The 23479-nt window shown below is 38.7% G+C and overlaps 1 protein-coding gene across 4 annotated transcripts in view; it reads right to left on the reverse strand.

Moving 5' to 3' along the window:
• Positions 1–23479, reverse strand: part of DYRK1A (dual specificity tyrosine phosphorylation regulated kinase 1A) — a 143795-nt gene that overhangs the window by 92963 nt on the left and 27353 nt on the right. The window contains exon 1 of one of the 4 annotated variants that reach the window (XM_082840111.1): positions 724–738. The exons of 1 other annotated variant lie outside the window; for it this stretch is intronic. Coding sequence is in view for 2 of the 3 variants with exons in the window: in XM_082840109.1 (XP_082696235.1) it covers positions 724–733 (10 nt within the window). In the remaining variant the exon portion in view is untranslated. Of the gene's footprint in view, positions 1–723; positions 3612–23479 lie in introns of those variants that run through there. 2 more of the 4 variants (XM_082840109.1, XM_082840110.1) reach the window with 2 other exon arrangements.

The raw sequence follows: 23479 nt of genomic DNA on the forward strand, positions 1-23479 counted from the left end.
TACACTACATTTTCAAGAGCCCAAACACAGCCACAGATGGAACAAGCCTCCATTTTTCCACGTATAAGTTAAGATCACCTCAAATAATTATAAAGCAATCAAAAATATTCTTTCAAAAATGCCTTCTATACTGCTTCTCTTGTATAAATACAAATGACAAAAGGATAAACGGGAAGGAGAAAAGGAAGAAAGAAAGGAGAAAGAGAGGAATGAAGGAAGGGATGGAGAGGCAGGAAAGAAAAAACAAAATCCCAGACCATATTTTTTAAGGAATCATACATATGGGTATAATATCCTTAACTGAATTATCAGAGACTTAAGACACACTACTAACATCTACTCCCTATGCCTTTAAAAAATTTGCTCTCTTCTAACAGGGATCTGGGGGAACATGCATTCAACCATAAAGGTGAATATTTTATTTATTTTTAACAGAAATACTTCAATTCTCGCCAAAGTATTAGCCAACACCCCTTTTGAAAAGGTCAAGTACTAGCAATCACTATGCTGTATTTGTATTAATAACACTATCTGTCACTGATTATCAAACTGATTCCCAAAGTCAAGTTTAATAAATATCCCAACTATCTTTGCATTTATTGATCTAAATAATTCTCCCCACTAATGCTGTTTATCAGAAAGCTCCCACATTCAAAATATACCACCAGTTCCCACATTCTCTCAGACAGCCACAGTTTTACTGTATTTCAAAACTTGAGTCACCTGTATGCATCGTCTTCTTTCAAGTCTCATATCATCCTGATGGGGTGGGGGAAGGGAGGGAAGAGTCCAGCAGCAAAACTATAACACTGTGTGAAGAAAAACAGATTATGATAAGAGATAAGGATGCAAGACAATTACCCCTAATTGAGGAACATCTAATGTAAATACAATCCCCAAAACATAGAGATAAAATTACTGCAAATTCATTTCCTCACATTTATTTAAGCTTACTCGAAAGTAATTTTCATTAATGAAAAGCAATTATATATAAAATATAAAATATTTAATTGTCAGGGAGAAAAACAGTTTTAAAATCTGACTACTACCAACAAAAATTTCACACATTTCTAGGGATGAAATGAACTGTCAATATTACACTATTCTATGTAATTTTATCTGAATAAAAAACATCTACATTTTGTAATCTACATCAATTCACAAATCAGTAAATGTGAATTCACTTTTCACCATGGCTTACTATCAGAGGTCATGAAACTTACTCTATAGGAACGATCACATCAATCTACCAATGTTACTGGTAAATTAAGTTCTGAGACACTGCTCACCAACTGTTCCCCTAAGCCCACAAGCCCTCTTTTGCTCTAGGAGTGGCTTCTTGTACTTATTGTAATTCTTTCACTTTACTTCCTACTTATTACTTCCACTGCTATTTTATGATTGGCCAGCAAATTCCATGACTGATGGGAAAGAAAAGCAACCTGGTAGCTATTGTTAACTGAGAGCACGTGATGACAGACAAGACAAAGACAAGCACAGGCTGAAACCTAACTTATAAATGAGTCTGGTCTAAAAATCTATTTTTCAAATTGATGCTGTGGAAGTAAGTATTATTCCTAATGAAACAATGTTGCTTATGTTGGCCAAGTTCCCAGACTAGCCAAAAGACATCTATTGAACCCAAAAGATAATTACACCAGCCATGGGCACTGGGGACCCTGCAGAAGAAACATAGAAACTTAACCAATTCTAGATCCTCTCTTTATCCAGACAAATTCTGAAATAGGTTGTTTTCCTTTGTTAGCACTCTCTCAACTCCTGATGCCTGTAATTCCCTAAATTTTACATTATGACATTCCAATCATCCTGCTAATAACAACGCTTTCCCCTAAGTATGTTCCTAAATTACCACCCAAAGCTCCTACTGCCTCAGTGTAGTTCATTTCAGGTATGTGATAGGAAGAAATCAACAGGGCTGAAATAATTCACTTTAATATTTGCAGTTTTCAACAAGGATGCTAGCTAGTTAGCCCAAATAAACCCCTAAATGATAGAATTCTAACAGTGTTGCAAAATAATGTTAAAAACTACTGAGATAGTTTGAGGAAAAACATTTTTATGCAAGTGGGTCATAATATGGATTTGACTATTTATTGCCACCAAATATTTCTGCTTTTCACTTATTTCTGCTTCTAGTTACTTTTGAACCCCAGAAGTTCTTTAAAAGCTCAAATTCTGTACTCCAAATAGCAGCAACTGAAAGAGCAGCTCAGGGAAGGGGTTTACATGTATGAATTACTTGTAAATTAGGAACTACCTGTGTCTGAAATCATTCCCTGGATTCCAGATTCCATTCCTGAAGAACCACTTTTCCAGCTTAGATGCTGCTGTGGTATCAAGGAAAACCCTAGGCATGTGACCAATTAGTACCCAACTTGGGGGAAAGGCGATATGGACAGATAAATGGATGAACATTAAAGTAGTGCATCAAAATAGTTTTATTTGCAAAAATAATATTTGAATCATCAAGATTCAAGATTTTTTACTTCAAAGACATAGTTTTCTAATAATTTTTCCCTCATAAATGGTCAGTCTTTACAATTCTAGCATAAACCATGGTAAAGGAAAATGTGAATTTTTAAATCTCTTGCCATGAACTGCACATTTTCAAATCCTTCAGGCTCTTGACATCACATTCTTCACCTGTAAGATGTCACAATGCTACCTATACCCTGCCAACTTCAATGGTTTCAATAGGAAAAGATGAGCCGGCCAGTGGCACAATGGATAATGCATCTGACTCTGGATTATCAAAATGGTCTCACCCTAAAACTGACATCTTTTAGAAAAAAAATCAACCATTTAATCACACTCATTTGAAGAGCAGCCTTTAGCAAAGGGTAAAGAATTTCTGTAAGTTACAAAATCTGCTGCTGACATATGCAGCAACTAAACCATCATATACTGAGAAATGATAAACTCCTCAAGTCTTGACCTTAGATTACTTTAAATAAAGATTCTAGTGATTATTCCAATATATCCTTCAGGCTGGTCACTTTTCAAAAAATAGATGTGAGTTTTAATGACAATAAGTAAGTAACAGCGAACAACAAATGTACTTTGCAATTATAGATACAATTTTCTTTCTAAAGAAGCTTACAAATCCAGACAGTCATATTTTTCTTTTTTTCTGAGAAAAACCTACAGTGATTTTTTTATCTTTCCCCCCACAAATGGAGCCATTCACAAATTATGGAGCAAAATTAGATGCCAACAAAAAGCATCTACTATCCTTACCATAGGAACCTCCCATAGTCCTCAAAATCTTTTACAGTATGTTTTAGCTCACATTTTGCCCAAGGCAATACAATGGTCTATGAACGATCTAGGAACTGAGCTTAAGTGGTTTCTGAAGTTAACTTACAAACCAATTTTTAGTTGTCTGAAAATCACTGCATAAAATTAACCTACAGCACATCTGCAGGGATAACAGAATTTCAACAAGCTGAGTTTACGTGCATGGTATCCTCAGGAAGGTATCAGACTCGGTCTCTTTGTGTCTGTCTCTCTTTCTCAAGAGGGGTGGGGGAGATGAGAGGAGGGGAGAGAGGGTGGGAGGATGTCGAGACACCTAATCAAAAGCACTGTCATGCTGAGATTTATAAAATTACTACAAATCTGAAAAAAACTAGAGTGGCAAAACTATGATTGAAATGAATGCATTAGCATGATATGGCAAATCCAGATTAACTGAAGAGTTAAACTAAATGGCAGGTATTAATGTATTCTCTAATGACACAATGTTTTGTACTGAGGCAAAACTAAAAACTGTATCTAGTTTTGTTTTTTTTTTAAATAATTTTATTTATTTATTTTTGACTGTGATGGGTCTTTGTTGCTGTGCGTGGGCTTTCTCTAGTTGCGGCAAGCGGGGGCTACTCTTCGCTGTGGTGCGCGGGCTTCTCGTTGTGGTGGCTTCTCTTATTGCGGAGCCCAGGCTCTAGGCGTGCGGGCTTCAGTAGTTGTAGCACGCGGGCTCAGTAGTTGTGGCTCGCAGGTTCTAGAGCTCAGGCTCAGTATTTGTGGCGCTCGGGCCTATCTGCTCCGCAGCATGTGGGATCTTCCCGGACCTGGGCTTGAACCCATGTCCCCTGCATTGGCTGGCGGTTTCTTAACAACTGAGCTAACAGGGAAGCCCTATATCTAGTTCCAAAATAACTAAAGTAGTAGGGAAGTATCATAAGCAGCCAGTGAAAAAACTCAGTCTGATACAAGCTTCAGAAGTACTGGTAGGTACTATTTTATTTCTTAAGCTGGGTACAAGTATACAGTTGTTTTTTTTATGTCCTTTTAATTTTATGTGTTATATCAATATATATTCTCATATATTCACAATTTTAAAAATTTAACCCACATGAAAAAATAAAATATAATGCACAATGAGATTTAAAACGACAATTCTGATAGTTCAGAAGATGCCAATTAAGAATAAGCTACAAAAAAATAAAAAAATAACAAGCTACAAAACTGAAAACAAAGTTGAGAGAGTGGCATGGACTTATATGTACTCCCAAATGTAAAACAGATAGCTAGTGGGAAGCAGCCGCATAGCACAGGGAGATCAGCTCCGTGCTTCGTGACCACCTAGAGGGGTGGGATAGGGAGCATGGAAGGGAGGCGCAAGAGGGAGGAGATATGGGGATATATGTATATGTACAGCTGATTCACTTTGTTATAAAGCAGAAACTAACACACCATTGTAAAGCAATTATACTCCAATGAAGATGTTAAAAAAAAAATGAAAACGAATTTGAAAGACCTAAAATTTGATTCCATGGATCAAATTACAATGTGATTATCTTAAAATTATACTCTGTGATTAGCTTTCCTTATAAACTTCTGCTCATTTACACTAACAGAGCAAGGAAGTGATAGAAGAAAATGTCTTTTTTCCAGATAATAATTTTAGAAATAGATTTTCAAGAATTATAATAGCCAAAGGAGTCATGGGGGAAATGTTCTGATACCTAACACACAAGGAAAATAAAAAATCTATAACTCTAATTCCCAATAAGATGATCAAATGGCATACACAGAAAAAAGTCCTTTCACTAACTGGGGCTTTCAAGAGAAATCCTAAAAACCAAGAACATTTATGATTTCCCCCAGGATCCCTAGGAAATAGTCACAGTCTTAAAAAAAAAAAAAGTAAAAAGGCAAAAAGCATTATGATGATATCAAATCGAAATTATGAGTAAAAGTGCAGGGAAAAAGCCATTTGCTATACACCATCAGCTGAGACACTTCACAGACGTTGACACACACCACACACCGTACAAGTAGGCACTGTTATTTCAACAGTGGGGAAATCAAGGGTCAGAGAGATTAACCTGCCTGGCCTATGGGCACAGCTTGAGAACTCTGGTCCCACACCAAAGTTCACTACTTTCCACCACTCCAAGATGCCTCTCATTAGGGATCATTGAAATGGTTAGGAGAAAATTGCAAACCTGCAAGAATCTAGGTGACTTAGTCTGATTTTAGACTCACCACTCTTCTGCCTCAACCATACCAAACATGAAATAAAGCTCATAAGCAGTAAATTAATTTGTATAAAGTATTTCACTTTAGGGGAATGGAAAAGTAACTCTCCTGCAAAGTCAGCCTAGCAGAGAAATTCTGATTATAGCATGTAACAGTTCGTTCTATATTCCCTTTACCAAAAAAAAAAAAAAACAAAAGAATTAAGGAGACAAGATGAAAAGAGTGTAAAAACCAACAGCAGATAAGTTATTTTTGCACTAAAGCCTCAGGCAAGATAAAAAGAACATGAAGGACTGAAAACCTGGGTCTTGGAATATATGACTCCAATGGCACGGTGGAAGTGGAAGTAGCTGATACATGGGTTTAAGGGGAAGAAGGATGTGATTTCTCATGAAACTGTACATAAAGAACTAACACAACCCTGAGTGAGCACCAGAGAAAAGGTTCAAGAAGACAGAGCTGAGTGGATTAAATAAATATTGTCCCAATTTTTGCTACCTCAAGCACCAAGTTACCTGGCCTCTCCAGGACTATATCTGGGCTAAACTGAGACAAAATTAGGCACTGAGTATTCGTATATGGCAATAAATACAGGAAAACAGGAGGGAAATAACTCATAGGCATATTACCTGTTACAACACATAACGCATTGACAAATATCTTTTTTAAGACTGGTGGGCAGAGACTGCAAAGTTTCTAGGAGTAAGCTATGACCAAATAAAAGTACGGTACCCTGCCACTAATTTAAAACATACAGAGACTTCCCTGGTGGCGCAGTGGTTAAGACTCCGCCTGCCAATGCAGGGGACACGGGTTCGATCCCTGGTCCGGGAAGATCCCACATGCCACGGAGCAACTAAGCCCGTGCACCACAACTACTGAGCCTGCGCTCTAGAGCCCACACGCCTAGAGCGCGTGCTCCACAACAAGAGAAGCCACCGCAACAAGAAGCCCACGCGCCGCAATGAAGAGTAGTCCCCGCTCGCCAAAACTAGAGAAAGCCCGTGCACAGCAACAAAGACCCAACACAACCAAGATAAATAAATAATTTATTTTTTAAAAAAACATATAAACTACCAGTGATACTTTATTTTGCTTGCCATCCTTTGTCTCCTTTAGTGAGTGTGAAAACAATGATTTTCACAGGTTTATTTCAACCTTCAAGTCTATCAACCTATCTGCATGTATTCTCTTATACTCCAAGTTCCTCAAACATTAATATTCAGACCACAGCACTTTTCAGGAACCTAACTTCCACTACTGGAGAGTGACTACTACTATATAAAGTAGATACTAGGACATATCCCTGTCATAAGCAGACCTAAGTTCCAGAAGGCTCACTTCTAAGATTTGGTTGAAAGGCAACATTAAGTACTATCTTAGTTATATGTGGAATTAAGCAGACTGAAAATACCAACTTGCCTCTAGCCCACCTCTCTCCTTTAAGGTTCAGGCCCACATTTCTGAGAGTCCAGTGAACGAGCTTGATTTTGTTTCCCACTTATAACTGCATATGAGGTATCTTATATTTAATGTACAAATAAACATTTTCCTTTAATTCACTTAATTCTCATAAATAATTACATAAGTTAAGTAGCACTATTACCCGTTTTACAGGTGAGGAAACTAAGACCCAGAGAGGTGAAGTTGCCCCAAGTCACACAGGACGAATTGTAGAGAGATAAGATTCAAATCTAACCAAACAGACTCCAAAGCCGCTGATCTCAGGTCCCACATTAAACTGAATTTGTCATTTCCCCACTCTTCTCTCTTGATCAAAAAAGACGAGGAATGACCAGGCAGGACAGGAAAAAAATCCACTTCTCCTTCCTGTACTCTCAGTTTTGGTTAACGGGTATCACTACACCCCAATCTCCCAAACTAAAACCCTAATATCATCTAGGACCTCTTTGCTATTGCTTACCCCACATCCAATCCACACAAATTCTTGTGTTGAGAAATTCCCTGGCAGTCCAGTGGTCAGGACTCGGCGTTTTCGCTGCCAGGGCCCAGGTTCGATCCCTGGTTGGGGAACTAAGATCTCACAAGCTTCGAGGCGCGGCCAAAATAAGAAAAGTGAGTTCTGTGAACTATTCTAGGAAATGAATCAAACCTAAGGAGGAGGTCACAGGAACCTCCAGTTTGTAGCCAGTCAGACGCCCAGGTAACAACCTGGGCTTGTGCTTGGTGTCAGAAGTGGAGGGTCTTACAGGACTGAGCCCTTTACCAGGTAGACAGTGTGAGAATTGGGCTGAATTCTCAGACACCCCACTGCCATCTGAGAACTGCTTGGTGTGAAAAAGCCCCTCCCCCGTGAAAAACATACACACACACACACACACACACACACACACACACACACACACACACACACACACACACACACACCCTCACATGCTGGAACTGGGTACAGGAATCCTTTGTAAATAGGAATTAAAAGCAAAGTAATATGAACAAAACAAATTTTTTCAATCTCTTCTGCTGATGCGCTTGCTTCACATCACTTACACATAACATACTCAAACTTTCTATTACTCAAATCGATCCTGCTCATAAGAGGAATTAAAAAGGGGTGGCCCAACGACCTCTAGGTGCTTTGAGAATCAAACAAGGTTGAGACCCAGCGCTCAGTGTCATCCCCCGTTACATTTCCCTCCCTAACCTGACATCTGGGGTGATCTCATGCATGCATGTATTCCAGAAACAAAGCATATCTATCAGACAGAAGACACTTAGGAAGAATATGTTCAATCAATAATAGTCTGCGACCCCTTCTCATAACTAGTTTCTAAGAAATGCAATAAAAAAACTGCTCACTCTTTCCTTTCTGATAGTACCGACTTTTCTAAATAGAATGGTCTAAAGTATTTATATGTATGTGTGCGTTTCTAAAGTATTTTATATACACACAATTTTATTTATAAAGTATACATTATATGTAATTAATTTACATAAGTACATGCACACATATACTTAGTTGATTATGTGTACTTTAATACATATAATTATATATAATCTTATGAACCACTGTTTTTTAATTATCCTTGAATTTCAAAAATACAGAAAAACAACAAGATCCAGAAATAATAAAAAAACACACACTATTATTAACAGCTTACATTTTCTTCCAATAAGCCTATTACTAAGAGTAGTAAAATGAGTTTAGTTGCACTTATTTTCCCTGCTAGACTTTTGTGGAACTTAGAGAAATGCTACCTCCTAAAAAATTCTTAAAATGTGTGACCTTGTATTTCAGGGTACCAATCATCCTCCATGTCTCTTTCACCTTTGGCTCCAAACTCAGGTGTTACTCTCCAGTTCCATCGTCTGGCCCCTCCAACTCATTCTTCTATACATCTTTCCCTCTAAAAGAAGTACTTCAAAGATTTACTCTGAACTAATAATTCCAGACTCTCTTCTCTACCCTGACCGCTCACTCAGTATCTAGTCCAACAGCTGCTGGATGCTGCATGCAGTGCCACATTACTACCTCAACTCACTATGCCTAAAAGGCATCTTCATCCCTTCCTTACACAGCTCACACTGCCATCTCTACACGTGCCCCCGACACCACAACCATGCTAGTAACTGCTGACTTCTTTAGCTACTCTAAACAGTCTCACTAAATTCTATCGATTTTCAAAATGCCTCATGCCTTTCCATTCTCGTCCACGCCTACTGTTATCACCCTGGTCCATGTCCTTATATCAGTCCCTATTTCACACATATTACAGAGGCCTCCTAAACTAAGCATCTCCTAGGCCAGACAGTATGTCAGAAACAGTACAGGAGGTTGCCAAAACTAGACTGCAGACTCCACCCCAAAAGATCCTGATTCAGGAAGCGTGGAGAAGGACTCAAGAATCTGGTTGTTTTTAAACAAGAACTTCCAGGTTATTCTTGAGCACAGCCGATTTGGGAACTGTTTTACTTAAAGACAGCTCATCCCTTGTCCCATTTCATCACACCTTTAGCTGCCACGCATACATCCCTGAAGCACAGACTTTCAACCTGGATTTAACCCCTCTGTAACTTAGGAACATTAGATCAAATCTTATCGCCCTGAACTCAGAGCTCAGCATGGCATTCTATAAAATGCCACTTAACCTCCTTCTGCATCAATGCTCAAATCATTCCCCCTTCCTAAAACTTGCCCTTTCTTTACCTAAATCCTATCCACTCTTCAAGACCACCTTAATTCTCCCTCATCCAGCTTAAAGCCACTCCAATCTCTCCTCTGAACTTGCATTTACTTATCGACCACTATATTTTAGTAATTATTTATGTTATATTCTTACTCAAATGATAGTATCTACTATTTGGTGAATCTCAATCTCATATTTCTATTATAGCCTAGGAGATGTTCAATAAGCACGTTAGAATGATAGAATAACAACATGGAAAATACTGTCTTATATAGAAAAAGTGGGCTATAAAGCAGTATGCAAATATATTCATTTTTAAAAAGGAGACAGTAACTGTGTGCAGAGAAAAAAAAAAAAAAAGACAGGTTATACACAAAATGCAAATACTTATCTCCAGAGAGAGGAACTGCAGGAAATTGTTATTCTTATCTTCAGTATTTTTTAAAGTTTCTAAAATGAATGGGCATTTTGTAATGAAACGAAATCTTAAACCTAGAATCTTAAACCTTAAAATCTTAAACTAGGATTTTCTTGATCAATGGCAATTCTGTATAAATGACTGGCATGGGGTATCAGCAGCCATACTGTCACAATCCTAACACATATGACTGATGTGTTAATGTCAACATTTCCCAACCTATATTTCAAATTCCGCTGGCCTCACTAGACTGGATGTTCAACTTTGGGGACCTCTCATTCACAGTCATGCAAATCAGTTACATACACGGGCATGCTATTTTGCTAGCTGCCTGTGTGGAGTTTTATTTGTTTGTTTCTTCTTCTGGTTTGTCCTTTCAATCAAAACTGCAAACTTTTAACATAGTAATGCTGCTCTTATGTGGAAATATCCAAAAAGAAACACACAACAGGTAAGAAAACTAGAACTAATATTAAAATAAATCTTAGAAATAAAGGTCTAGTTATACCTTTAAATCGCCATCTTAAGCACCCCTTCCTCCTTATGCAGAATAAAATCCTAAATTTATAGTGAAAATCTACCCATCTCCAAGAATAATTCTCATGATAAACTATACCGAGAATTTTCAATCCTGAATCAAACTGTATGCTAAATTCCTCCATACTAACTTACGTTCATGTTTTTTTATGCACTCTGAAGAAACAGAAAATAACTATACAAAGCCTACAAAACACGCTTCAGATGCACAGAGACTTATTCCTCAGCTTCTTCTCCAGCTGAACATCAAGACACTCAACCTCTCTTCTCAAATTTAATTAGCCAGTCCCAGTCCATTTTTCTTGCTCGAATCTTATGCTTTATTTCTCAATTTATAATCTTCAAATCTATACATGGTATACTTGAACATGAGCTTCAGCAAAAGTAAGTATTATTCCCATACAATTTTCTTCATGTAACACTGATTCACATTCTGCTTGTAGTCTATTTTGCTTCACATTCAACCTCTTTTAGAAATACATTTCATGATGAAAAATACAAAATTTATATACAAAAGTACATCATCAAAAATAAAAATCAGAAACAATAAAAATGTTCAACAACACTTTCAAAAGAAAAGAGGACAAAGATTATTGTACATTCACATGATAAAATATTATGTAATCATTTAAGTTCTTAAAACAATTATATTACATGAGGGGAAAAGGCATGCATTATATTTTATCAGAAAGAACTCAAAATCTTCATCAAAGCGCAGTCTCAGGAAAGTTAAAAACAAAAAAAAGAATAGAAAAAACTCTGGAAGAAAATACATAAACTATTAATATTGAATGTCTTTGGCTAATAAAAGACTGGACGGTTTTTACTGTCTTCTTTACACTTTTCAGTGCATCACAACTTTTATAAATATGCACATGTTTGTTTGTTTTTTGCGGTACACAGGCCTCTCACTGTTGTGGCCTCTCCCGTTGCGGAGCACAGGCTCCGGACGCGCAGGCTCAGCGACCATGGCTCACGGGCCCAGACGCTCCGCGACATGTGGGATCTTCCTGGACCGGGGCACGAACCCGTGTCCCCTGCATCGGCAGGCGGACTCTCAACCACTGCACCACCAGGGAAGCCCTATGCACATGTTTTATAATCAGGAAAAAATGGTCCAAGAAATTCAGCCAACATAAAAGTTGACATGGAATCTAGCTAAAGCCACAACTATGAAACAACCTTTAAGTACCTCCAATGTTTAAAACTCCAGTAAAGGTGAAACGCTCATGAAAATAAACTATTAAAGATATTTGCGGGCTTCCCTGGTGGTCCAGTGGTTGAGAGTCCGCCTGCCGATGCAGGGGACATGGGTTCGTGCCCCAGTCCGGGAAGATCCCACATGCTGCGGAGTGGCTGGGCCCTTGAGCCATGGCCGCTGAGCCTGCGCGTCCGGAGCCTGTGCTCCGCAACGGGAGAGGCCACAACAGTGAGAGGCCCACGTACGGCTAAAAAAAAAAAGATCTCTGCTTTTAAAACTCAGTTAATATACTGCTAGGTCACTGTCCATGGTAGGACCCCCAAAAAGTGCTTTGTGCTGCTCAACCTGGTGTTCAAGGCCCAAAGCCGTCAGGCTCCGGAGTCAGCCTGCCCTAGTTTAACTCCTGGCTCCACAACTTACTAGGTGGCCTCACGCAAAGTTCTAAACTCCTAGTTGACTAAGTGCCCTCATTTACAAAGTGAAGATTACCCCATAAAATAGTGCTGCTATCGATGACATAGCGCATGTAAAGCATTTAAAGCACTGCCCGGTAAATGCTCATTACCTGTTCACTTCTTCATACTGTCATATTTTATACTGTCATTATTATCTCCACCTTTCCAGTCTTATTTCCTACTATATGCTTTCCCCAAATCTACACTCTAGCCACGAGGGACAAAGATCATTCCCCCAACATCACTTTTTTGCTCAGACTCCATGAGCCTTCCTTCCTTTTCTGCCTGTCAACACCAATGCCTTCTCCTCCAGAAAGTCTCCCACCAGCAACCTCTACAGTAGACACCACTTCCCCTCAACCCTGCCACAGCAGGGCCCTAACCCCACTCTGCCTTCAACTGTAGCTAACTATATGCTTGACAGCACCTAGCCCCAGAAAGTGAGAACAGCCTGTTCAACTCACCCTCCAGATGGCCAGCTTCCTCAACTATAGCTGACTCTCAATACAGGAGGGAAAGGAAACCAGTATCATCAAACTACATCATCTCCAAAAAAATATCTGCTTTTGGTTGCTTTGTTGAAACAAATGAGTTAAATTTTTTAAATATTTAAGACAAGATTATAAGCACAGTTAAGTCATACCTGCAATCTAATGATGGAACAAATGACTTTGCTAATTCATTTCAATGTGAAAGGCACAAAACTGAGTATTTCTGATACAGAGAATGGTATATGAACTAAAAAAATATTTTATATAATTATCAATTCTCTATAAATAGCCATAATCAGATAAAGCTTGGGCACAGTTTTTGTTTCTTGTTTTGAGTTTGTTTTTTTTTCCTCTTAAACACCAAGCCTCTTTTCTAAAGAGAATATTTTTAAATGTGGTATTATTTATATTGAAAATGTTAGCAAACCAGGTGGGCAAAATAGTGACAACTGTGGAAGCAGGAGGACAGGGACATGAGGGTTCATTATATTCTCTACTTTTATGTATGTTTCAAGTTTTCCATAATTAAAAAAAAATTTTAAATAGAAGTGGTGATATATGAAAGAAGTATTAGAAATACAATTCTTTAAACTATAAAATAAGTGAGATACTTGACAAAAGCAGCTAACTAAAAGAAATTTAAAGATTTGATATTCTATGACAGAGAACTTAAAAACAAACCATGACTAAGCAAAATTTGCTTTTTTTTATTCTTTTGTTTGTTTCTCTTTTGTGAGAGGAGATAGGGGTTAAAATTGCTTGGGAAACTATTTTACATAAAATGCTTTATATAAATAACTAACCAAGATTTACCTATGTAAACTTTGATTCCTATAAAATTTTTCACAGGGACATTTATTGTGTTAATAAATATACAGCTGTGATGTGAAAATTCAGGGAATTGGGGTGAAATTCCTTTTAGGGTGTCATCAGTTAGCTCTGAGGGATCAACAAAGCACAAACTTCCTAGTGCCAAAGTCCACAAGACAGACAGATCCCACTACTAGTTTTAGCAGCTAACGTTCTCTAGCCACTCTTGGAGAAAAAAAAAATTGAACATTTTAACAACTTGCCCCAAAATTTCCTCTTGCTACCCAAAGTCATAATTGATGTTTGATCTTCCTGTTTTTTCAATATTACAAAGAATAACATGTTTTTTGTGGTAGCTAATACATATGGATTATACAATAACACTGAATTTAGTATCAGATTGAGAGCAAGAGGTCTTCAATTTCATTTAATTCAAATCAATCCTTTAGTAGATGTGGAAACTCAGGTCTAGAGGTTATGTGCCTTACTTAAAGAGTATGTGAAAGTAAAATAAACAGATCAGAAAAGATCTGATTATCAAACCAATGATAATAGCAAAATAATACTTAATTGCCATTTTAATTGAGCTTCAAACTGCATTGCTACAAAGAAATATGGGCAAACATATATCTGTACAACAACAACATAAGCATACTTATGTTTCTTTTCATATAAATGGAAATACACAGGAGAATGTCCAGAAAGATAACTGCAAACCTTGAACAGCAGTATCTGTCGTTAGGACAATGGGACTGAGAAGGTGGTTGGGTAGGAATGGACAGGAGTGGACAGAAAGTCGCAAGAGGGACAACCATACATACTTCTGTATACAATTCAGAAGTGCCATCACTTACGCCTATTGAAACAACCGAAAAATAATTTTAAATAACTGCATACACACAAATAATATCCTAAAAATCAGATGATGTCATGACATGATGAGAGTTTCAAATCTATCATTCATTTCTTCAACAAATATGTGCTGAGTAACTGGAGACACACGGGTGAGATTTACTGCCACTGTGTCTGCCCTCAGGGAACTCACAGTCCAACGTGGGAGACAGGCAAAATCACACTAATATATAACTACAAACCATGCTCACGATTATGAGGGGGAAGTACACATTGCTAAAAGAGAAAATTAACGAGAAGAACCAATTTAGATTTGAGGAAGAGGGAGTATCAGAAAAATCTTTCCAAGAATTTGACAGGTGAGATCTGGATTTGTAGTCTTAGTATGGGTAAGGCTTCTGAAGCTCACAATTCTTTCAATTTCTAGATCTACGTAAGAGAGGCAGTGAAAATTCAGAACTTCTGAGAAAGTAATTAGGTGAGTTGGGGATCTGGAAGTACCAAGGACGTTCGGCCAAGACAATGAACGATTAAAGGACCAGTGACTAGACATTTCCAAATAATTTAGCAAGTCTCAAGGATGGAATGAACTGACTTTGACTCGCTCCCTGTAGTTAAAGAAAATAGGACTAAGAGTAAGAAGAATGTTACAGGAGAACAAGTGGCAAATGAAGGAAAGAACGAAGGCATCCATTAATGGGAGAGCTGTTTCATGAGTGACAGCCCCTAGTCATTGCATCTGCAGAGCTTGCAACCCATGGCATCTGCCTTGGCTATGGTTCCAACACTAAGTGGGAAGTGGGGTACAATTTACTCTAGAGTCCACCCCTTTGGCCTGACCTTCATCCAAAGGTCCACATCACTACAACATTATTTAAAAGTCTGCCTACTCCATGAAATATAATCAGGGAAACCAAATTTTTAAAGAAAATTGTCTCCTCCACTGACCCTATTTTCTTGCCCAGGTTCTCTGGGGACAACTTCCCAACATGGTGGAGGGAGCTAGAATCCAAGCAAAGCATGGGGGTCCTACTGAGATGTGAAAGTAAAGATTAAGAGTTCCAAACAGCTGAAGCACCTGGAATCTTTGGGGGACAGAGCAACAGAGAGAGGAGAGCTATGCAGAAAGGGGTCTCCAAAAGTCTGTAGAGGGGTCCCAAGAAGACCAGAACGTACATGGGGCAAGGATAAGACAAGCTTAGTGCAGAGTGACTGCTAAGAGGTTGAGAGCAGAACAGAAATGAAAGAGAATGGGAAATTTTGGAGTCTTTGCCCAGCCACAGTGGAGAGATCTCTTTAACAGAGGTTTACTGTGTCAACTTGACTGAGCCATGGGCTGCCCAGACAATAGATCAAACATTATTCTGGGTGTGTCTGTGAGGGTGTTTCTGGATGAGATTAACATTCCAATCCATAGACTGACTGCCCTCCCTAATACGGGTGGTCCTCATCCAGTTGGTTGAGGGCCGGAGTAGAATAAAAAGGCTGACCCTTCCACAGGTAAGAGAGAACTCCTGTCTGACTGCTTTGAGCTGAGACTTCAACCTTTTCCCTGCCTTTGGACTCAAACTGAAACAGCAGCTCTTGAATCTTGAGCCTGCTGGTTTTCAGACTAGAACTTAAACCATCAGCTCTTACGGTTCTCAGGCTTCAGACTCCGACCAGAACTACACCATCAGCTCTCTGGGTCTCCAACTTGCAAAGTGCAGATGTGGGGACTTCTCAGCCTCCATAACCACACGAGCCAATTTCTTACACTAAATCATATACCTCCTACTGGGTCTGTTTCTCTGGAGAACCCTTACTAATACACACCTTAACATCCTTTCCCCCTTTCAAGACTAAGGACCACACTTTTAGAGTATAGCCTTCTGCAGACCAAAACGAATAATGTCTAAAACCAAACCCAGGCAAGAGCCACAGGAAGACCCAGTTTGGAAGTCATGTCCCGCCATATTAGAGGGGCCAGGCGTCACCTTGAGCGTTCTATAAATCTTGAGTAATAAAATACAAAACCAAACATAAATAAATTCGAGGTGACCAACCAGCTTTGTAGAACAAACATTCTCAAGAAGGAAAAAACAGTATTCAATCAAAATTCAGTAAACAAGAAACAGAAAAATGTGATCCACAGTCAAAGGGAAAAAAGAGTCAATAGAACACCAACCCCAGGTTGCACAAGATGTTAGATACAGCAGACAACAACTTTAAAGCAGATATTTTATACAAAGTATTAGAAGAAAATGCATTCAAAAACTTTAAGGAACAATTTGCTCTTTAATGTGTGAATGAACAGAGTATCTCAGCAGAAAAATTGAAACTACAAAAAAAAAGGAAATTATAAAATCACAGAAGACAGTGAGAAAACAGTAGAAAAATATTTGAAGAAATCATGGCTAAAAAAACCCTCTCAAATTATAACCACACCCAGGCACATCATAGGCAAACAGCTTAAAACCAAAGATAAAGAGAGAAATCTTGAAAGCAGTCAGAGAGAAAAAAGACAGTATACACAGAGAAAAGAACAAAATAGTAACTATCACTAACGTCTTACCAGACACAAGGAAGCCAGAAGACAGTGGAACACCACCATTAATATGCTCAATGACAACAACTATCAATCTGGAATTCTATACCCAGTTAAAATAACCTTCAAGCCCAAAGGTGAAATAAAGACAGAATTTTTTACCAGCATACCTGCACTACAAAAACCACTAAAGAATGTTCTTCAGACTGAGGGGAAATTATACTGGATAGAAACACAAATCTATGCAAGGAATGAAGAGTGCCAGAAATGGTAAATAAGTAGGTATATTTTCATAAATGATTATTTTCTTGTAATTAAATTAAAAGATTATTGTTTAAAACAAAAATTAATCATAAATTGGAGCTTAAAATGTGCTTAAAGCTAAAATCATAAAATTGTAACATACATAGGAGTAACACATGTAGGAGGAAAAAATATGGCAACAACTGCACCAAGCAGGTAAACAGCTTGATAGTGTTCACCGTTATTACACTTGGGAAACAGGGAATGGGAAGTGCAAAGTGTCACTGACTCTAAATATTTAAACACAGATATGAACTTCCCTCGAAGTTCATACACAGAACACCTTCAGAAGTTCCTGTGAAGAAGAGCTCATACAAAGTAATTACAAACACACAAAGAAACCCTCCATCACAAGAGAAACTCAGTGGGTAAACAACCAAACTTCATACCCAAGGAACTAGAAATAATAGAACTATCTGAAAAGAACTTCCAAATATGTATCTTAAGATATTAGAGAAAAGAGTCTGTTTTTTTTTTAAGGGTGACAAAAAAAAATTAGGCACGTTCAAGGAAGAACCAGGTATTAAAATTAATACACACACATACATTTATGTTCATGACTGGCTCAGGACTGCAAAACCCCTCCATTGGTACCTTCCATTCTAAGTGTAACCATCTTTTCTTTTTAAAACAACACTGTTTACTATGTGTTCATACCTTATTCAAAATGATCAGTCCAAAATTCGCTAAAATAAGGTATAGCATAATAAAAAACAAGAAGTCCAACTGTAACACATTTTCAAGTTTGATAGAACCAAGCAATTTCAGGAAAAGTATAATCATAGTATATTTTTCATTATCCTCCTGCAATCGCACCTTCTCACAGTCATTAAAATTCCTAAATTGCTAAAATGAGTACCAATAATTTATATCATTTTCTTAAATTTAGACTCATTTTTAATAAATCCTGATAAAAATTACAACTTTCACTCGAGCTAGTCCTAAAAGAACAATAACCTCCACTATTTAGAGACAAGTAGCTCAAAACCATTGTTATAAATGACATGTGAGGTGGTAAAATTTGGGGCAATGCCTCCCAATTTGGATCCCAAATTTGAATCTCAAGCTAATGCTGAAAAGATGTAAGATACATCATGAATTTTTACTGTAACTGGAAATATACTTACGAATATCTTAAAGTTACTATTTCAAAAGCAAACTTCCTACTCTTCCAAATAATGCATAGGAGTGTAAGCTAAAAAATGTCACCCTCCAAAAAATATGCACATCCTAATCTCTGGATGTTATCACAGTTAGAAAAAGGTCTTTACAGGTGTGATTATGAGGTAGTTAAGAATCCTGAGATGAGGAGATTATCCAGGTGGGTCCTACATGCCTTTACAAGTGTGCTATGAGAGAGGTAGAAGGGCACGCGACACACCGGCAGAAGAGGAGAAGGCAGAGCGACCATGGAGGCAGAGGTCGGAGAGATGCAGCCACAAGTCAAAGAATGCTGGCAGCTGCCAGAAGCTAGGCGAGGCAGAGAAGAGACTGTCTCTTAGAGACCCCCTGGGCCTGATGACACTTTCATCTTGTTTCAGTGGTACTGATTTTAGACTCCTGGCCTCCAGAACAAGGACAGAATAAATTTCTATTGCTTTAAGTCACTAAGTCTGTGGTACTTTTTTTACAGCAGCCCCAAGAAACTAATACAAAGAGGTAAGAAAGACATTTTCAAATCTTCTTAAAATATGTACATTTACAAATGTCACCTATGAAAAACGCTCCAATCTGTATTTGTATTCTTGAAGGATGTGGAAAAGTACGCTTGATTTATGTCAACATCTCATTTGGAATGATCTGCAATCTTACTGCTTTTTTGTGAGTTCCTTCAAGATTTAAAAAGACATAACCACTGGAAAACATAAGAGTGTAAAATCCCCACCACTTTCGTGCTCAGTGAAACCCAATACTGAGCTATCCAATCTGTAACAGTTCAAGAAAGCTTTCACATGTTCTATCACAAACAGCAAATGTTAAAATGTCAAACCTAGGCTGTCAATGACATGAGGGCACAAACTGTATTTGTGTTTTTCACTACTTTATCCCCAACTTTTGGTACATTATCAAATAAATCAGCCTTTGTATTTCCTGTCAAGATTCCCTACTACCATACACTGCATGTTTGCTATACCACACTTCCCCTTCCTTTACTCTGCAGCTTAATAATGAACCCCCAGACCTCCATCCGTAATATCTCAATGGGTTAAGCAGCAGCCATGCCCTCGTCAAAGCCAAGGCAAACCTAACATGCTGAAAGGAAGGAACAGTCTGACGTGTCCTGTCAAGTTGCTTCACCAGGAAGAAGCCACTTACTTGAACATCGATGCATAAGCCAGATTTGGCTCCAACATTACCAACTGCTTCTAGGCTTTAAAATCCCAGGCTCCTTCCACTAAAGGACACGGCCTCTCTCAACTCACAGAACTGTTGGAACTGATTAAGGTGATATACATTAGTGCCTAGCACATGGTTTGCATTATCACATTTAGTTCCACTTCCCTTTACTTCAGAGAAGGAAACGTATCCTTAACCTTCACAAGCTTCTCTATCATGTTACTTGCCTTACAAGGTCCAGGCAACTGCAAATGGGGACAGAAAAGAGTCCTCCTAGTACCTGACAGAGGCTGGTCCCTCTGGGGTAGAAAGAAAAAGGGAAGTCACTCCTCCTGTCTCAAGCTGTGCTCTTCACCTTACGTGACCTCTCCCATCTGAACCTGAATATCATATTCAGAACCTGCCTTGTAACAGTTGTAGAATTCATCCCTTGAGAAGAAAATGTTCTTAATAATGGTATTGTGATCTGTTTATAAGTCTTGTCTTCTCTACCAGGTTGTAACTTCCTTATGGGCAGAGACTATATCATATTCAAGGCCAAAGTACAGAGCACAGTTTCCCACAGAGATGACAATGAAAATGTATTTAACGGAAGTCATCAAGTCGATATACAGTATCTTATCACTATGTTAAAACAAAAGTATGTAAATTATCTGGCTTGTTCTGCTATTGGTAGTTATGCTGAGCAGATAACTTTTCCAGAATCCCTGTTCAATTAGGCAAGGATCAAGAAGTCTAGATTTCTATCTCACAGTAATTTCCCAGCTTACTTCTAAAGGGAGATATGAGCACTTAACTTTATTTACCAAATAAATTAGCACAATACCTGGCACGGACTTAACTTATAATGCCACCTAACATTTTTTATGATACTTTTTAATTTATGAAACAATTTCAAGTACAACTCATGTCATGCTCCCTGAACCCTGTGAAACCAGGTAGGTATAATTTTGCACTTTTATATGTGAGGCAACTGAGGTGCAGACTATCCAAAGCAGTGGACATCCCATACCACTGACGGCTGCATCAGAGTCACCCTGAGGGGCTTGTTAAAAATTCAGATTCAGAGACATAACCATCAGAACCTCCAGAGGATAGGGCCTGAACCTGTATTTTGAACAAGGGCCCCAGGCGATTGTGACACATGGCCAAATTTACAAATTAACAAGAATTCAGAGCCCAAGAGGCCAGATGGTATTTAAGAAGGAGCTTCCTTCTGTTGGGCTAGTTTACCGAAGTGAACCATGGGCTACTCCTCTGGAAAACTGAGATGTCACTTGTGACTGAATGTGCACCTAGGTGTTTCTAGGAACACAGAATATAGCAAAGATTAAACGACTCTTTACCTGGCTTGTACTCTGAGGACACAAAGGTATGATCCGTTAGAGCTGGTTAGTTTTATGTTCCTAATTAATTTCAAAACTTGCCTTTTGATATACTCTACTTAGCATTTTAATCCAAGTGCCAAAATAATTTACTTCCTCTTTGTGTTAATTGTAAGATTTTTGCTAAACAAAAACATTAAGTAAAAAGCTTCCCCCAAAAGGGTGCTACTAAGAAGGCTGAATGGTTTCATCCACACTATCTGTGGCAGAGACAGTCATCTCTTTCCTCCATAAATATAGTCAAGCACACAACTTCCCTGCTAGGTTACACTTCCCAGCTTCCCTTGCAGCTAGGTATGGCCATGCAACTAAGTTTTCATGGACAGAATGTGAAAAAAACAGCGTGGGGTGACACTTACGGTCTTTTAAGACAAGGAGTGAACACTTTTCAGTCTCTTCACCTGCCTGTGAGTTGGGGCCAGGACAACACAGATGAGGGCCGTCCCCTAGGGTACTGTGAATGATCAAGGTGGAAGAAACGTGTCTCTGGATGACCCACTGAGGCAGCACCCCCAGCAACCTGGCCATTCACCTCCTCGAGACGATTCTGTGTTCTCAGAGCCATCAAAGTGCTGGCTCCCACTTACAGCAGCTTAACCGTGGACCCTAATACACTACTGTGTACGTGACAACTAGAACTAATCCCCTCTAACAACTATTTAATACATCAGCTGAGGACGTTTCTAAGGTGTCTGATAATAAAATGTTGGATGCTGAAAGGCTCTTAAAAGATCATCTATGAAAGTCTAGAGATTAAAAGACATGGCAGGAAGAACACTGGACCCTGGGACTCCTAACTTCCCAGGTCACTCTCCCTTTAACATTATGTTAAGCCTGGATTCTAAAATCATAGAAAAAAGAACCGCATTTTTTAAAATAACCTTTGGATTAATTTTATTCATTGATTCAACAAATAATCTACCCCAGCATCTGCCAGTTGCCAAGCAATGTGTTTTCAGGTGAATGCAGATTTACAGAGGCCTTTCGTTTCCCGGCTGTACTACGCCTTTAACCCTCCTGAGCCTGGATAAATTACACAGAAAACAAGTACAAAGACGTTAACACTACCCTGAAGGACCCAGAAATACTCAAATCAAAATCTGAAGTTTTTCCTTATAGAAAGTAATATATTAGAAACATCTCTTCTACTTCTGCTACTGCCCTGTAATAGCCCCCATCCCAAAAAAGTATTTTCATTTGTACCCAGTCCAAAGCAAAGAAAGAAGTCAGTAAACCCAAGTAACAGTATTCGGCCTACACTCCTTCCCAGAGAACAGGGGCACTGGGGTCCTGCCTTCTCACCCACCCCGACCCCCCCAGGGCCTGCACCATACAGGAGACAGAGGCATGGGAACAGGCCTCACTCCCAGGAGAGACAGGAACGCCTCCTTTCCTCTGGCATACAAGAGATCCTGGTGAGCTATGTGATAATAAGCTAAAGAACAGGAAGAGCTTTTTCTAGAAAGCTAAAAGGTTTCCAAATCCCAGAACAGAGTCCATTCTAACAGTGCTTTGTCCATAAGGATAAGATCGATCTGCCTGGATGCAAAACTCCATAGAGTAAAATGCTTTCCCCCTCTGGATTTTTAGAAGAAAATCTATTAGTGCAGGTAAAACCTCAGTATTAAACAAATTACCCAGATCACACACCAAGGTTCTCCAGGACGGGGGAGGTGGCTCAAGCCCTGTGGGGCAGGCGCTGTGCAGGAGTAGCCCTTACAGAACTATGTTTCTCAACCTCTTCTCCTTCGTTCCCATCGCCAGGAAGAAAACTTTAGTTAAATTAAATTTCTCCTTAATGAGTGAAATTAAATATTATGGAATAAGATTCTGTCAGGTAAGGCTGACTTACTGTAATATCTAAGATCTTTTTCACTCCTCCACGCCCAAGAACAAGCTCTCCCCCTTGGGGAGTGGTATCACCTCCCCCATGGAGAATGCATGTCACAGGACCTTATAATGTGATCCTCAAACTTTACACATCACCCAGACCCCTTCTCAGACATTTGGATATGCTAAGTCTGGGGGTAGACCCAAAAATCTGCATTTCTTTTAAGCTTTCCAGAGGACTCCAATGTATATGGTCAATGAGCCACAATGTTTCGGACAAATTTCCATTGTTACACCCAAGCCCAGTAACAGGATGACCTCAATATGAGAACTATTTAAATGAAATGAAACACTGAACACTGTCACATTCCCAGCATTAAGGAGATCTGTTCAGGGGCAAAAAAGAAAAGTCTTGAGCTACAATTACAGGAGATATGATTATCTATTTCTTCTTTCTCCTGTACAAAGGACAATCACAGGATTACTGGAGAAATACTTGAGATATTTTATGGACTGTAACATGTGACCCAAAAGGAGGTTTACATCACTTATTTCACAAAGTACATATTCAGGGTTTTTATCTAGTACTTTGGTACTTTAACTTAGGTGTAATTTGGAGCTGAGAAGGCCATAAAGTACTCATTATCTCTTCTACCCAATCTCCAAATCTATATTTATAAACC

The sequence above is a fragment of the Leucopleurus acutus genome (genome assembly GCF_964270905.1).
Source record: "Leucopleurus acutus genome assembly, chromosome: 5".
Lineage (NCBI taxonomy): Eukaryota > Metazoa > Chordata > Mammalia > Artiodactyla > Delphinidae > Leucopleurus > Leucopleurus acutus.